Source organism: Rosa rugosa, chromosome 4 (assembly GCF_958449725.1).
Source record: "Rosa rugosa chromosome 4, drRosRugo1.1, whole genome shotgun sequence".
Lineage (NCBI taxonomy): Eukaryota > Viridiplantae > Streptophyta > Magnoliopsida > Rosales > Rosaceae > Rosa > Rosa rugosa.
Genome location: NC_084823.1, coordinates 33080703 through 33098356, shown reverse-complemented (window position 1 = coordinate 33098356; position 17654 = coordinate 33080703). Strand labels below are relative to the sequence as shown.

Genomic DNA, 17654 nt, shown 5'->3' with positions numbered 1-17654 from the left:
GTTTTGGCTCGTAAGTTTTATTTTACGGTGCGGTTGCCATCCGACAGTCGATCTGTTTAGTACACCTTACATAAAGAATTAATGTTTTTGAAATTTTATTCCTAATCATAATTAATCAAGAAAAAAAAATATCATAAAATTTAGGGATCAATTTTGGATAGAGATTTATGAACAAGCGTTCTAGAACATTAAAATCCAGATCAATTAAAGAGAATCACAATGTGGGGTTCTTGGTCATTCTTGAGATTGTCAAATCAAAAGTGCATCATCTAATTATGAACTTTTCGTAATTGAATTCTTCTTAACTGCGTTGTTCTAAATCGATTGAATTTTATGTATAAGGAATTTCAACAATTTGAAAAACCTTCCCGAATGAGCAATATTATGCAATGGGAAAATGATAATTTACCCAATTTTGGGGTTAATTAACCTCACTTACCCAAACACTCTAAGAGATTGCCCACTTACCCAAACACTCTAAGAGATCATTTCCCTAATACCCAATTAAGTATTTTTTTTATTCATTTTTATTTATTTTTGGGACAATTTTGCCCTCTTCTTCTTTGTCACTTAGAGAAAGAAGTCATCGGAGACCTTGCCGGACTCCGGCGACCGGTCACCTGAATCCCGAATCCGGCTACCGGATTCCGGCGTCTGAATTTATTGCCCCCTAATAATACTCAGTAACCATATTATTGCCCCCCAATAATCATATTATTATCTCCTAATAATCATATTATTGCCTCCTAATAATCATATTATTGCCCCCAATAATCATATTATTACCCTCCAATAATCATATTATTTGCCCTCAAGTGAATTGCATAAACTCCCAAACCAAAATGAATACACTACAGACACAATTGATCAATTTATATGTTCAATTGTACACATTCACTTTTTATTTCTTTTTTTTTACTTCCCCATTCTTGGAGCTCACAGTATACCAAAAAAAAAAGTGCTCTAGGCACCCAGAAATTGATCTAGGCACCAGATCGGATCGGGGACGAAGACACTCGATATCGGACCGGTGAACCCAGATCTTGAAGCTATGGGCCGCGATCTTCTGCTCCAGCACCAAGCACCGCTGAGCTTCAACGCCAGCTCCTGAGACTTGTTCGCCTGCGATTCTTTCTCCGCCTGAAATCGAATCTGGAATTGATCAGATTTCAGCCGCTGGGAAAGTTTCTTTGGTTTTGATCGATCTGAAATTAAACAGGGGTTGCGGAGAATTAGGGTTTGAATTGGGACCTGGAGGAGAGAGAGACGTTGGTTACGAGTGTGATCCATGTGTTCGAGTCGGCGTCGATTTGATCGAGAGGTGTCTGAAGTGAGAGGGTTTGAGGGAGAACTTGAATCTGAGCAACTCGTCGTCTCCTACGATGGAGTAGCCGGCGGTGATGGCCGAGAAGCCGCCAAGGAAGTGGACAATTTTTAAACTGAAATTGGGTAAGTGGTCACGGCCCCATTATGCAATATATTTTGATGCAAGATTGTTTACATTTGCTTGCTTAATGAGTCTGCATAAGTTTATCCAATTCTACGAGAGTCTCTATAAGTTTATCTTTTGTCTTCACAAATCCTTGAAAGTTTAGCTTTTAAAATCGAAAACCTGCATAAATCTGAATATATTACACCCCTTTTAATATTCCATTCCACCTATATATGGTACCAAAAATATGCAATATTGGAGGATTTTCATTCATGTCTGTGATTTCCAATGGGGGTTGTTTTTAAAGGGTTAAATACTGCTTACTCCCTATACTTATAGGGTTTAATCGTTTCAGACTCTGACCTTTGAATTTCACCTAAAAAGTCCTTGAACTCCCAATTTCCTACCAATAGGTCCCTGCGGTCAAGAATCCATCAAAAACTCCATTATCTTCCTCTAAAAAGTCTATTATACCCTCAATTAGTTTAAATATATATATATATATATATATATATATATATATATATATATATATATATTTCTCTTCCTCTCTTTTTTATTTTTTTATTTTTTTCTTTTTACCTCTCCTTCTTCCTGCTCTCTCGCCTCCTTTTCATCTCCTCATCAAGATAGTTCCAATTCACAGACCTTCAAGAGGTGAAATGAAAAAAAGAAATAAAAGAGAGAGAGAAAATAAATTAAAAAAAGAAGTAAGTGAGGGCATAATAGACATTTTCAACAACTTTAACAGAAAATTTTGACGGCAGGGACCAATTGGGAGGAAATTGAGAGTTCAGAGACTTTTTAGGTGAAATTCGAAGGTCAGGGACTGAAACGATGAAACCCTATTAGTATAGGGAGTAAACAATATTTAATTCTTTTTTAAATTACTATTTGTGTATTATTTTTTTTTAATTATATTTTTCCTAATTATAAATAAGGGTAGGATAGAAAATTTTTAAGATATCAGATCATTAGTCGTTCTTGCTCTCGTCTAAACTTTGAGAAAATTAACTATATTGTGAAGTAAACCACGTGGTGTGGTGTGTTGGTCGAACGGCCTAGTCTGGAACCTCCAGGTCTAGCGTTCGAATCCCAGCTTCATCCCGTGGCCAGCAGATTTGAGGGACCTTTTGGGTTCGTGCGTCTGCGGTGCAGTGGATTAGTCTGGCTTTCGCCGCAATGTCGGTGCAGGTGTCCTGGCGCTGAGATACCACTGCATGGGTGTGTGAGTTACTAACCGCTAACTACCTGATCAAAAAAAAAAAAAAACCGCAGGGACCCAAGGTTGCAATTTTTTTTTTTTTTTTATTACTAAGTTTCGATGATATAAAGAAAAAGAGCCATTCGTACGTAATAGAATTTTGTGTAAGCAAAAATATGACACCACGTACAATCTAATCAATAATGAAATTCACTTTAGCATAGGACCACGGTGGGTGACCAAGCTCTACACCAGTACAAAATTCCAATTCAAAGCCCATGTTCTTTATATTTTTTTTTCTCGATCTCCTCCTCCCTCTGTTGCTGTCAGAATTCAAAGCTAGGGCAAGTAGTAGGTTCCAAAGTCATCATCATCATCGACTACAAGCCTCATCATCATCGAATGGTCCTATCAGAATGCACGAATGAGTCAAGCCAAGGTACTTAGACCCGCCGCTGGTGAGGGAATCATAACTGTGTGTTTCATATCCAAATTGGGATATAGGAAAGATCCTCGATCTTGTCACAGAAAGATTCTAAAAGAACCAAAAGGGCCATTCGGGTTTCTGAGCATGCAGTGTCTGAGATATGTGGGGGGCATGTCCTCCCCTCTCCTCCGCCTCTCCTCTCCCACCTGACTAAGCATTATGGGGTCAGCTGGGCAGCTGGGTGCAACCAACTGACCCGAAGGTCTGGTACTTTGGTTTATAGTATGCTGGGTCTGAGCCGCTGAGTCAGAAGACCAACAGTACGGGCATGTTATAGCAGACAGTGATTAGGGTCTCTGCAACTGCGGGGCGAGGACGACCCTCGAAGGGTGACTAATCGGAGAGTCTCTTGGGAACAGAGTAGTCTCCATTGAAGATGGTTAATGCTGGTTGGTCTCTTGTCAGCATTTGCTAACTGGTCGATCTGTGCTCGACTGCTGGAGCCTGGACTGCTTTATTTTTTTTTTGGACTGCTAACTATAATTTGCATGTTATATCTATTTAGGGTGTCTTTAACGATGCACGTACCTTGTTTGAAAATATTTATTTTTGTTATCAAACTATTAAACTTTAAAAGGCAAAAAATGAATGTTAATGAAGATTGTGAAATCGAAGGCATTAGTTTTATCAGTCATGGTTCATTGTTGGAAGTTTCAAAGTTATCTCTATATATTGGTCTTTCACAATGTAGCTAGCGCTTCATATGATTTATCTTGTTAACGATGTGAATTTAACATACAGGGGTATAATAGTTGTCTAATATGAAATGAGAGCCGTTGAGAGTACTTAAGAGCTAAGATAGAGTACTGAAGATGGTCATTTGGTGATTTTTTTTTTTAAAGATTTTTTTTGTTTGGGTAAATAGCTATGTGGTGCTTTGGCAATGTGGGCAAGCCATGATCTGCTTTAACTTTAACCAACTACACACTACTGCTATTGTCCTTGCTTTATTCCTGGGGCTAACTTCTCTTTAAGCAAAGAATGCTTGGAACAGAGGGACAATCAAAACCCAGCTCACATAAATGATATATATAGCAAGCAAGCAAACACTCTCTCTCTCTGTCTCTCCCCAGCTAAAATGGGTTTCTTCCAGGTGTCCTGGTTTAGAGAGTAAAGCTTTTGATTAATAAAGAGGTTCTCCCCCAAGATCTTGTTGAGAAAGAAAAGCATAGTCAAGGTCCACAGCCATTTCCATATGCATCCCTTGGGTTACTAGCCTGGGAAACAAAATTCGAAAATACAAAGCTTTAATTCACAGCTTTGTTTTTATTTTTCACTCTCTCACTGTCTCACTCTCTTTAATCTTTATCTGCTCTCTATGTGAGTAAAAAGAGACATCAATTTGCACCCCAATTCCAACTCTCATGTGGCCACAGATATTCCATGTGTTTTCTTGCTGTATTTGCTGATGAACTTGTACGGATGCTCCTCAGGATTGATCGATCATAACACCATTGTCCGTACAATTGATCATAACACCATTGTCCTTACAATTTTCTCTTGTCTTATTGATAATAATTACAATTTGATTTGACAAATCATAAGAGAAATGATTCGAACACTATAGATTATGTGATCTGTACATTTTAACTCCCAAAATAGTTTACTTACTTCAAAACGTAAGTTTTTTTTTTTTTTTGAAATAAATGACTGGTGCGGCTGCCTAAATATATAAAGATGTTGTCTTTAGAATAAATAAAAAAATAAAAAAAACACCAAAAACCATGCAAGGACATCTTGATCAAGAAAAACAAAAACCTAAACATTCAAGGTTTGGCCAATTTGAAGTTCAACCTGTTCTTTCCGAAGCCATTTGCGTAGTCAATTCGTCAAGGTCCTGATGTTACTCATCAATCGCTCACCATTTGGCCTCATTTTGTTCTATTTGATAAATCTCCTAGGTTAACTTTTGACCGTCTCAATTTAGATCGTAGAAGTTAAGTCCATAGATGATTTTATTTTGATATAAGGAAAAGGATGACAGTGTACTTTCATTTCCAATTATCTTTATTTGACCTAAACCTTTGAAAAGTTTGAGCAAACTTCAAGATGTCTTTAACCAAAAACTTGAATTCTACAAAGAGGTTGAGAAATAGCATTAAGACTTGATCACAACCATTTAACGAGTACGACATCAACTTTGGAATTGCTAAGGGTTGATTAGGTTTTGACATAAATCTTGGAGTTTCGGTTTAGGGTACTTTATGCTTTGGAGTCTTGTGCGAATGAGTACCGGATTTAACTTATTATTTAAAAGACTTGGATCGATCTAATATACTCTCTTTTCCTGTCATTTTTATGTGGAAGGTTCTTTAATTCCTAATGTAATTAGAATGTTGAAGTAGGGTTATCATACCGTTGAAGAAACCCTTTCAAACCTTCTAAATCCCTCTCTTAGAAACTGAAGAAAAGAATACGCCACACATAAGAATGATAACAAAGTGAAAAGAAGAAAGGAAAAAACTAAAAAAGTATATGAAACATGAGATCAGGTATGGTATGGTATGGTGGTCGATTAGACCACTTTTAACGTTAGGAATGTTCTGTGTTCAAGTTAACAATTTTGTACTTGGAAAAGTGATTATAAAGCCATTCAGCGATCTTCCCCAAAGTAGATATCCATCTCATCCCATATAATCTAAGTTGATCTTTCCCTACTTCCAATGTTGGTTGCTTTGATTTCTTATACGTGTCTTTTGAATTTGTGTTTCATATACAATCATTACTTTCCCGATGGATGCTGGAGGAAGAGACCAAATGGAATGTGTTCGAGCATGATTGGTATAATGTTTTGTTAGACCATTTGATATGCTATAGCATCATAAACTCCGATTATCAAACGTATAACATACTTGGACGAAATGATTGTCCCCATCGTTCTGCTCCAATCAAATTTAGTAATATGACCGATATGCTTATTGATCGATCATTCACCCATAAGTCAAATCCGATAATTTGAATACCGCGACTTCATTATTTACAAAAGAAATTAGATTTGGATTTAAGTCAGTCTCATTCATATGCGATCCATAAACGTGTGAATGCAAACTTGTGCTTGGACCTGCAGCGAAATGAACATTACTTTGCTATTTATTTATTTTTCATGATAAAGTTATTATTCTTTATCATCAGTGTATACAATTATGTGTTTATCTCTCTTATCACATGCTTGATTATGTGACGAATTCTGTGGTACTTTACCATGTTTGTCGAATGGTCAGGAGTAGCTACTAACATTTGTCAATACCAAAAAGAAGAGAGACAATATCTTGCTAAGAAAAATGATCCCATCAAAATGTTGGAAGAAAAAAGAAGGTTTTCTAAATACTATAGTTTAGCAATCCTAGTTCTTCCTCGATCCACCCCTAAGAGATCTCCAAAATACAGGCCAATTCTTCTGAGCCTCGTTCCAACCCAAGAGCGACCCTTCCCTCATAGGGTCCCAACTAGAGGACACAATCCCATAGCTCACTCCCGCAAGAGCTGTCCCAAAGAACACAAATGACACAATGAAGGGCACCCATGTGGGCACATCAATTTTGAGACCAACTTTCAAGTAGTAGAAGAATGGGAAAAACAATAGTCCCATAAACAGTGGAAGCCCAACTGTGAATCCCATCCTGGTTATCATCCTGTTGGTCACCATCTCTGGTATTATGCCTTCTTCTGCTTCGTCCTCTTCGTCTTCCTCATCTTCATTGCCACTGTCATTGTTTTGTTCCGTCTTCTTCTTGGTGGCGGTCTTCTTGCTTTTCTTTGGTGGCCGTCCGAAGCCTCTTGGATTCTTCAAGGTCGCATTTAATTGTGTGGAGGATGATGAAAAGTAGTTCTGATTTTTGCTTTGATTTGTTCTGGAAATGGGGTAGTTGGGTTTTGTGGACAGCGTCCAAGGCTTAAGGCCAATCTGCAAATAACAGTAAAATCAAGAGCTGAACTACAATTTCTTTGACATATTTACTATCACTTCACTACCATGCATAGTTATACATAAGTCCCAAGTTATAGCGCAATTTCCATTCTGATTTTTTATAGTTCATAACCTCATACTACCATTATCAGATTAGACAAAGGACCAACAAAAGAACCTTAAACACTATAGTTCCCAGTTCCAACAGTACAAATTTGAACCAAAACTCCAAACTCTGCACAATCAGTGCATATTCTTCTCCATTTGCCTGGTGAATTCAATGAAAGAAAGTCTATATATTAAGAGCGTGAGAGAGAGGGGTTTGGTGATACGTACCTTAGAAGATAATGATGGGTGTTGCGAAGTGATTGGAGAGGGCTTGGAAGACCATGAACCTGCAATTGCAGCTGCCATTGGCTTTGGCTACTAGAGCTCTTTCTTGAGTGAACCAGATGAAAGTGGAAGCGTTGTTGCTTCAGAAAGAAAGAGGAGGTGAGCGAGCATTAACCATGAAAGTGGGGGGCCGGGGGAGATGCAGAGAAGGATAAGGTTGGACTGTTGGAGATATTGCATTTGGGCGGGCCATGCATGATGACGGGAATACCGTCCGATTTTCACGCTTAAAATCCCAAACGTCGATGAGTTAATAACTTTCGAAAAGGTTAATAACTTATTGTTACCCTTTCAAAAAAAAAAAAAAAAATTTAGTGTTACCGCATGGTAGCAAAATATAATAAGGAAATTGACCAACTAATTAACTGCATACCAGATAATTGAAGGAAAATACTTCAGTACATTAATGTACCGATACATCAAGTAGACTAGGTTCAATACAGAGGTAGACTAGCTCGGTACAAGGGTAGATTACTTCCATGCATGTCTACCCATGTACTGAGCTAGTCTACCTCTGTACTGAACTAGCCTACTTGATGTATCGGTACATTAATGTATTGTAGACGAAATCCAGACTTTCGTTTTTTTTTTTTTTTGCTTTTGCTTTCTGAGATGAATGTGAGATTTTATTCACATGAGTTACAAGTACAAAGGATATAACTCATATAAGTACGGTAGTATCAACACGCAATAACGGAATAACCTAGTGTGAAAGTCAGTGAATAAAAGCGCAATTCGATTGGCTGCATCCTGCATATAATTTGGGGCTAAATACTGTTTAGTACCCTGTGGTATGGGTCTAACATCGATTCAGTCCCTCGACTTTCAATTTCATCAAAAACACCCCCGCAGTATCATCTTCTCGTCCAATAGGTCCCTTCAACTCAATTCCGTCAATTTCAGACGTTAAGTGCTGACATGACATTTCCAACTCAGCAAATGTGGGGCCCACATAGAAGTGAAATTCCCAAAATAACCCTGGCCCTATTCTAACTCAAAATTGAACCCCCAATTCCTCACAATTTTTTATTAATTCAAATTATTAAATTAAAGTCCTCGCTGTATGTCCCAACCTCTTGTCTCTTCCTCCTTTCTTCTTCTTCTTCTTCTGCTTCACTCTCACTCCTCCACACTTTGAGCTCAGAGTTCGACACAAGCAACCAACAACCATGGGTTGCGTTTCTTCCAATCTCTTCAACCACGATGAAAACTTCTCCCAGCTCGGCAGCTCCGCCTTGAGCCACCACATCGTCTCCCTCACCTCCTCCACCTACGGCCTCCTCACCCTCGACCCCCTACCCCCACCCACCACCCCACCTACTCGATTCACATTGGGTTCCATCTTTCCCACCTCCCTCTCCGAGCCCAGATCGCTCTGGTCCGACCCGAAGTCATAAACTCTTGGGAGCTCATGGCCGGCCTCGAAGCCGACAGCTTCCGGTTCTTGCCGCTCCCACCACCGAAGCCCTTCTCGATTTGAACCCCGAAAACCACATACCACATGTCCAGATTCATCTGCCAGAGCACAAACCCACCCGACTCTGCACATCTAGATGCATTTCTGCAAATCTAAACCAGAATATAGTATATCTTGAAAAGAAAAAAAGTAAAAAGAATCTAACCCATTTCTGTAACATAAATCCAAACCCCCATTCTTGTAATGTTGCCACAGTTCAAATTTGGTCCACAGTAGCAGTAAAAACAAACCCAATACAGAAACAGAATGCATGAAACCAAAATTTTCAACCCAAATCAAACCCAACCCCTATTCTAACTCAGATCACAGCCCCAAAATTTTCCAGAGATTGACATGACTTCAAGAACACCGAAACCAACCCTCCAAGAATACCCACACCAGCCCTCCCCTCACCTCTTCATCCATCTCTAGAAATGGAGAACAAAAGTGGGGTCTGATTACCAATCTGAGTCGGAGTCGTTTGGGAAATTGGGAGGGCGAGGTCGGCGTTTAGGGATTTGAGGATTGGAGGCAGAGCAGACGAGGATGAATTGGGTGGCTTTGCAGACGAGGTCGCTCTGCGGACTGTCGGTGGGGAGCGGCGGAGGTGGGCTGAGCAGCCATCTCCGAGCCTGAGCAGAAACGAAGAAGAAGAGAAGAAAAGAAGGGAGAGAAGATCGTGAGGGAGTGAGAATAAGATATTAAAGAGCCAGGGTTATTTTGAGAATTTCACTTCCGTGTGGGCCCCACTTTTGCTGAGTTGGAAATGCCATGTCAGCACTTAACGTCTGAAATTGACGGAATTGAGTCGGAGGGATCTATTGGACGAGAAGATGATACTGCGGGGGTGTTTTTGATGAAATTGAAAGTTGATGGACTGAATCGATGTTGGACCTATACCACAGGGTACTAAACAGTATTTAGCCCTATAATTTGCAATCTAACTCTTTCAGTTTCAGAATTTCAACAATTCAGTATAACGTAAACTTTTTGCAATCATCATTAAAAATGTTAGTAATAATGTGGTTACAATTGATACCCGGGTCTGTATATGAGGCTAAAGAAATACTTCTGCGTTGGGGATGGAGTATGAAATGATTCATGCTTGTCCAAATGACAACATCTTGTATAGAGGGCAACATGTAGAAGCAACAATTTGCCCGACATGTGGTGAATCATAATGAAATTGGGTAGGAATAAAGTTGAGAAGGAAGGGGTGCCTGGGAAGGTTTTGTGGTACTTCCCACAAATCCCGAGATTCAAACACATGTTTCAATTGACCACGACATCTTGTTTCAATTAACCTTGACAGTTAAGGATTTGACTTGTCATGTCAATGATAGGAAAAAAGATGGAATGATGCAGCATCCAGCTAATTTCCCAACTTGGAAGTTAGTTGACACAAAGTGGCCAGAATTTGGTAGAGAACCGAGGAACCTTAGGCTAGCTCTTTTCTCAGATAGGTTTAATCCCCACAGTTCTTTAAGTAGCTGGTACTCTTACTAGCCCATTATACTCATTACGTATAACCTTCCTCCATGGCTATACATGAAGAGGAAGCACATGATATTGACATTGTTAATATTTGGACCAAAACAGCCCAAAAATGATATTGACGACTATTTGCAGCCGTTAGTTGATGACTTGAAACTATTGTGGGATGGGGTTGAAGGAGTGTATGATGTTGTAAGAGGAGAGTACTTTAAACTTAAAACAGTTTTGTTTTGGACTATTAATGATTTTTCTGCATATGAGAATATATCGGGTAGCATCATCAAAGAATACAATGCTTGTCCAGTTTGTGTTGATGAAACCATATAGACTGAAGTATAGTAACAAAATGATATTCATGAGGTATCGCAGATTTTTGCCAAGACATCATCCATATCAAAAGAAGTCTGCTGCATTTGACAATACTTGTACTTACATAAGCATTTGCCAAGCATAATTAGCTATAATGAGCCACGCTCATGCTACCGCCAGCGGTACCAATAACCACCAACGGTGTGACATACGGAAACACAGCCAAGCAGGCTATCACCTGAGCCCCGGCTCACCCCCAGATCATCGTCGACGCGCCGCCACGCGCCGCACCAAGATCGCCTCGCTGAAGCATCAGAAGCTGGGAACTGAAGCATATCAGTCCCACATCGAAAACAAGGAAGAGGTCAGCCTCTTCCCCACCTATAAAAGGTTCACTCCTCTCTCCTCATTAATTACGCATTTACTACTTACCAACTATTATGCTGTCAACGCAAATACATTGACTAACTTAGGCATCGGAGAAGAGAAGACCGCCAACCGCGGTCTCCCTTTGACGCCCTTTATATTTCATTTGACAGATAGCGGGAATCACAAGAGAGTCACAAGTGGCGGTCCGCCCATCGGACCAGTGTTAACTAGGATTTGGCTACCGCTGAATCTTAAACATTAACAATACCATTGAGAAATATGTCGCTCCTTCACCATTAAGTGGAGAGGAAGTGTTGCCAAGAGTTGAAGGTCAGAACATGCCATTTGAAAAAAAAAAAAAAATCCCCTTACAAGGGTGTTGAAGACAAAAACAGACCTTGCTGAAAAAGAAAAAAAAATCAATTTTCTTTGAACTTGATTGCTGGAAACATCTTTCGGTAAGACATTCTTGATGTCATGCACATTGAGAAGAATTGCTGCGATGCTATAATTGGTACCCTTATTGATTATTCCCGGGAAGACTAAGGATGGAGTTGCTCTCGGACATGGTTGATATAGGCATCAGAACTAATTTGAAGCCTACACCTAGTCCTAAACCTTAAACTGCCTTTAGCTAGTTGGAACTTGCTGCTAGATGAGAAGAAAATACTTTGTCATTCCTTTTCCTATATGACAGTTCCTGTGAACAAATTAGTCCAGTGCTTTCATGTTTTCTAGTCACGTCTCTCTTGTACCTTATCTTCCAATTGATCCATGTCATAGGGCAGGTAGTTTTCTCTTTCGTCAATCGTATCTTCTGTACAAATGCTCTACTGACCATCAGGTGAACTCAGAGAAAAACTTCTAACTTGTATTTTTTAGAAGGGGTTTTTCTTTTGGAGGTCTTGGGTACTAAAAGAGTGATTCATATATAGTTCATGTGCATCAGTTAGGATTATTCTTTGATTCTGATTTCATTTGTTCAGGATTGAATTCTGATTCCACTTCCGATCCTCATAATGCTCGCTTTCTGCTCCCACTCTCTAATCCGCAAGGTGATGATACATTGGCTTTTTTGACTTTGATGAGTTCTTTTTGGGTTTTTAGGGACTAATTTGTTAAATTTTCTATTCAGTTTGGTGTTTGGTTTCAGAGAAAAGGGTATGGAAATTGTTTATTTTGTTGGTAATACACTAGACCTCTCTACCTCGGTTTACAGCTGTTCTTGAAATTGGTGGCAAGAACAGCAGAAATGGACCAAGTAGGTTTGCTGATATAATTCTTGTGTCCACTTCACACCTTTATTTGGAATTTTGGATACAGTGCTGCCGTTATGTTTTTCTGTACATTCATACTGGTGTGAATATACTTTATAGAATGATGCAATTTATATCCATGTCCATCCGTTTCAGCCCATACCATCATGTTTGCACAATAGATTTATGGTACGAATACTTTCCAAACTATGCAATCAACTCCACTCTGCTTTGTGGTCATTATATACATTTACAATATGCTTTCATATACATATGTCACAAATTGTCTCCAGTACCATCCTTTCAGAGACATTTATTATCTTAACAATCAGATAACACAGTTGATCAGACACCAAGTTTTTGACCTTCTTGGCTTTTCCCTCAACCTTCGTTTCTTTCTGATTTGATGCTGATTTCAACTGCCTTAATCTTACTAACATCTTGTAACATTTGGTTCATATGAAACTGAGTCAATTATTGAACTATCCGTAATTTATAACTCCACCTGTTTCTTGACACAGATCGAGCATGTTCTTAACGGTGTGTTTGAATGAGAAAATTATAAAATCCGTAGGAATTTATAAATGATGGAATCTTTAACTCCATCAATCTAAAATTCCATTAATTGCAATTTCTATTGTTTGGTTGCATCTATTTAGGATTTTAAATGTGTAATAAATTAAGAAATTTTAAAACAAATAAAAATATAAAATAGAAAAAAGTCTTGTTTTGGAAATAAAAATTGAATACTGCAAATGAATTCGTAAATGACACCTATTTTGGTGGAAATTGAAGTGAGAAATTTAAATAACGAATTCATTCTTTTTTTTCCACAGAGAAATTTAAAATTTCCAATCTGATAATGTCAAACGAGAGAATTGGCTTGTAGGAATTATGAAATCCTCACTTTCAATTAAATTCCATCATTTTTTCCCTCATCCAAACACACTCTAATGGAATTTTGAACTTATGGAAGAGTCATCAGCTTCTCTTTACTGCTGTCTTTATTGTCTTGGTGTCAGCATTAAACACAACCTTTCCCCATGAAATGATGATTTATCTGTTTATGTTTTGTCTTTCTTGTTCAGCATTATTCTTTATGCATGCGATTGGATTTTATTGATCCAACTATGCTATGGTTTTCTTCTGTCCATTTTTATCCTAGTCTGGCTTGTTTATAAACTTGGCCTGCATAATTTCGACAATTGAATATTCATCCACTCGGCCATGTTCAATGGAAAACTTCTAAGTGGCCTTTGGGTGATTTCGATCATATTGATATATATTTGTTCCCTATAAATTCATCAAGGCCAGTGAAGGAAGAAGAGATCAGCCAATATAAGAGGTACATTATCTACATCACATCAGGAATTTTCCCAGGCGATAAAACAAAGGGGTTCCAAAACCATAAAAACCTTGCTCGTAAGATGGGGGGGGGGGGGGGGGGGGGGGGGGATCATTTAAAAATATGAGTCAGGCTTCCCTTAATGAAACCTTTCTCTTAGGTTTTCTAACCAAGATATTATCACGGCAAGACTAGTTCAGGGAGAATGTGGTTTGTGTGAGAATGTTTTACGATCCTTAGTATAAGCAGCAGATGGTCCAGTTCTTCAACCTGTCAATCTTTGGAACCTGAAATACGGGGATGCATATGTTATTGCTTGTCCTGTTTCCTCAATTGAACAAAGGAAATAGAAATCACAACAAGCAAATCAAAATGAGAAGTCTAATGAGTGTTAAGTGTCCTAGGCTTAAACAGGATAGATATTGTTGAAATAACTATATCAGATCACGTAACAAAAACAAATGAATGATAACGCCACACCTGTGAATATTCATACATTCTGATCAGACCAATGCCACTTATGTCTCTCAATTCATCTCTGTGCTATCAAACAACAGTGGAGTTATTCCATTTTCATTACAAATTTGTCCCTACCGAACATTACCTTGGGACATCTTTCTATTCTTTTGCCAGACCTGGGCCAATCTTTCAAAGGATAAGATTTGAAACAATAAATTAGTTTTTGCCTAGCCAGATCCCACAGCATTCCCTGACCAATTTGCCACGCCAAGGCAAATGGTACGAACACTAATCATTCTACTTACAGTCTTGTGTTACGGATGTTCAGCTAGAATCCTTTGGTTTTATCTCGTGGTGGCTTTGGCAAAATTGTTGTTTATGATGGCATGGGGATATCTTTACCTCATGCCTTAATAACTCTGGGTGATTGGCACTATAAATTCTCGCATCTGCTGGACACTAACAATGTAGGACGCTGCTCTTGTATCACAACAGCAGCACTGGAAAGCACCCTCTAGTCCCTTTGTAAAGATGAACTTTAATGAGGCTTGTGGGTGATTCAAATGGCAGTAGAGGTTTGGGGGTGATTTTACTAAACCACCAAGAAGAATGCTGGGGGATTTCTCTCAAAGTTTGGCAACTGAGGCCATGGTATTATCAGTTGAAGGGGATGATCTCAACCTCATCCATGAAGTACAGAAGCAAGGACAGAATACTAGTGAAATTGGAACATTGGTAGAAAACTTTAATTTTTTTGTGCAGCTATTGATTGAAATTCAGTGATCTTTTGTCCTTAGGTTAATGACAACTCCCCAAGATTTCACACACACACACATATATATGAACAATTGTAGTATTTAAAGTTTTAAACATAATAAAACAGGACAACCATGCGAATATGAGAAGGGATTGATGTCTGGAGGCAGTATGAGAATATTCGTGGGTGGGTAAAGTAGACTAAACTTATCATTCTTAAGTTTGGTATCGATTATTGGCTATAAAAAGAAGTTTGTTAGTGATTAATTGGAAAAAAACAAAAAAAAAGAAAGAAGGAAAAAGAGACCAGAGAATCACTGTTAACAGCATGGATATCCTTCTTAAGAAATGCTTAAATTATCTCAAGGGATTTTGCGCTTCTCTGAGTGGCAAGTTAATAGTGAAACTAAAGGAAAAGAATGAAGCCAAAATAATTTGTTATCCTCAATGTATGTGTATCCAGCTTATCTTAAATTGTTGGTCTGGCAAACTCAGATGATGCATATGTCTTGGCTAATTCTTGAGACTTAAAGAGTACATAGTATGGTTAAAATTCCAAGAACTATATCATTTTCACCCTCTCGGTGCAACTTAGTAATGCTGTTATGTGACAAGAATGGTTTTCCTTGAAAAATCATCACGAACTAGTCCCATGGCAAACAGATATCATTCACTACTCCTATATTAACTACCAATAACTAAGATATTCATATCATATGATTATTGAAAAGCAACGCTTTTCATTGGTAGATTATCTACACGTTAGATATAAATTCCATACTAAGGTGTGCAAGTAGCTCAAAGATCCATAGTAATGGCTCATTCTTAGCTTCAGGGATGCAGTGAGAACATTACAATCCACTTAACTAATTTTTTTTTTTTTTGATAAGACACTTAACTAATCTTTCTCACTTGATTGTTTATATACAAATCTGAGCGGTTTATCTAGTTGGAAGCTAGCTTATGATCACAGCCTGGAATTTAAAACCCAAAATATTGTACGGTCCAATTTGGAAATTTACCGACTTAGAGGCTATGACAGGAAGACATTTTTTCCATAAGCACTGGTAAATGTTCTCCTTGGAGAATAAAAGACATTCATAATCCAGAACTGGGATCAATCCCTCTAATTAAGCCTAAAGATGTTCCATACAAAATGAAATCAAACACACTATGAGACTAGAATTAGTCCAGCCGTGTGTAGTCTCATTTGCCAACCGGCAATTAAGGTTTTCTGGGCCATCACATTAAATTCTCAAATGCAAACAAGTCAGAATGTTCTAGCTTTAATTTTCTCTTAATATATTTCATTTTGTATAATGGCAAAAATGATGATAGATATATTGGTAGCTAATACTAACAAAATCAATAATCTTACTTGTAAGCAACCAGCAAAGCAATGGTGACACTAATTAATAGTAAATAGTTATTCCTTAACTACTGCTAGTTGTATGTGTGACAATACCTTTAGGAAAGTGAAAGATGCGTTCACCAAACGCTGTTAAACCATCACAAACGGTCTTACTATTGTCACTTAGCCGACTCTTGACATCAATTGACTCGACTCCTTCCACAAGATGTTGTGTGAAGCTAGACAATCTTCCACTGGCTTCTCTTTGCAGCCCTATGACACACGGTGCTATTTTATCCCAACTCTCTCCCGCTATACTTTTGGAGAAAACAAGACCAGGAGGTCTACCAAGCCTCAATGCACTACTTCTTGCTGCCATAACAGCTGCAAAATGCTAACAAATCAGGACTGAAACTCTAAGATTTCACAGCAAAATGGAAACATCCACATTAATAAGGAAAGAGCAATAATGTCACCCTTAAAACAAATTCGACATACAAATTGACCTAAACTCCAGGGCAACAAATACACTCAAGGAGCAGTAATGAAATGATTGAATTTGAGATAGAAAATGCAAAGTACCCTGATAAGGAACAGTGTAGAGCCAATTTGCAGGAAGACCAATACCAACACCAAGCAGAGTGAAACCAACACTGAAGCCAACACCACAGCCAGCTCCAACATAGCCAATCACTTCAGGCCCAAAACCAGGACCCCATCCAACACCACAACCAATGCCTATTCCCAAACCCCAAAATGCTCCAGAGGTTGGGTGCACTGGGTTCCATCTTTCATACCTCCTGAACACTCCTTTTATAATCATTTTATCTCCTGCCATGAAAATGAGTGTGCAAGTTTTAATCTTTGTGTTCATACAGCTCTGGAAAAATAAGCATCCAGTTCTGGGTATTTGGGCTAATACTATGGTCTCTGAATTGTGGGTATGAAAAGAAGAAGAAGAAGAAGAAGTGAAAAGGCACCTGTGATGTGAGCTCTGGTCGTTCTTCCTCTTTGAAGTGAACTATTGGACAGCAAGAAAGTGAAAAAGACCGTTTCTTTTGATTCTTCTTGTTTCTGGCTCTCATTATTTGTTTAAGAAATTTTTCGTTGTGGGATTTAATATGGGCATGGTTATGGTTTTTTTTTTTTTTTCTAAAGAGAGGATAGCTTTGCAATGAAACTCAAATAAGATGAAGGGAGACTAGCACACCAAGGATCTCTAACCAGTAATGTACGCTTTTAAAAATAATTTTCAGAAATACAGCTCGTTTTCTTGTTTTTTTTTTTTTTTTTTTTATAAATAATTTTATTTGAAAATGTGTTCGATAGTTTAGACTTAGGGGTGGATTCGGTAGAAAACCAACGACAAATTCCGTCAACCGGGTACCAACCGATGTTGGTCGGTTTCCCAAATCTGCAACCGAAACAAAACCGCC

The 17654-nt window shown here is 38.4% G+C and overlaps 2 protein-coding genes across 3 annotated transcripts; both read right to left on the bottom strand.

Moving 5' to 3' along the window:
- Positions 1-6347: 6347 nt before the first annotated feature.
- On the bottom strand, positions 6348-7580 carry LOC133745450 (protein PAM68, chloroplastic). Its single transcript, XM_062173522.1, has 2 exons — positions 7367-7580; positions 6348-7027 (listed from the first exon to the last, which is right to left on the bottom strand). The coding sequence occupies exons 1-2, from the start codon at positions 7442-7444 to the stop codon at positions 6467-6469; spliced, it is 639 nt and encodes a 212-aa protein (XP_062029506.1). The 5' UTR covers positions 7445-7580; the 3' UTR covers positions 6348-6466.
- A 6008-nt stretch (positions 7581-13588) lies between these two features.
- On the bottom strand, positions 13589-17354 carry LOC133745919 (cadmium-induced protein AS8). Of its 2 annotated transcripts, XM_062174080.1 has the most exons (4): positions 17199-17354; positions 16801-17049; positions 16333-16602; positions 13589-13939 (listed from the first exon to the last, which is right to left on the bottom strand). In XM_062174080.1, exons 2-4 carry the CDS (start codon positions 17039-17041, stop codon positions 13926-13928), a joined length of 525 nt encoding a protein of 174 aa, XP_062030064.1. In that variant the 5' UTR covers positions 17042-17049; positions 17199-17354; the 3' UTR covers positions 13589-13925. The 2 variants fall into 2 exon arrangements, with proteins under 2 accessions (XP_062030064.1, XP_062030063.1); XM_062174079.1 differs by lacking the exon at positions 17199-17354 and having other exon boundaries at positions 16801-17192.
- Between the last annotated feature and the right edge of the window lie 300 nt (positions 17355-17654).

Coding starts and splice junctions, on each gene's coding strand:
- LOC133745450 (XM_062173522.1), bottom strand. CDS start 7,444: ATGGCAGCTGCAATTGCAGGTTCATGGTCTTCCAAGCCCTCTCCAATC. Junction 7,028..7,366: donor ACCCATCATTATCTTCTAAG/GTACGTATCACC, acceptor TGTTATTTGCAG/ATTGGCCTTAAGCCTTGGAC.
- LOC133745919 (XM_062174079.1), bottom strand. CDS start 17,092: ATGAACACAAAGATTAAAACTTGCACACTCATTTTCATGGCAGGAGAT. Junction 16,603..16,800: donor CTACACTGTTCCTTATCAGG/GTACTTTGCATT, acceptor AGCATTTTGCAG/CTGTTATGGCAGCAAGAAGT.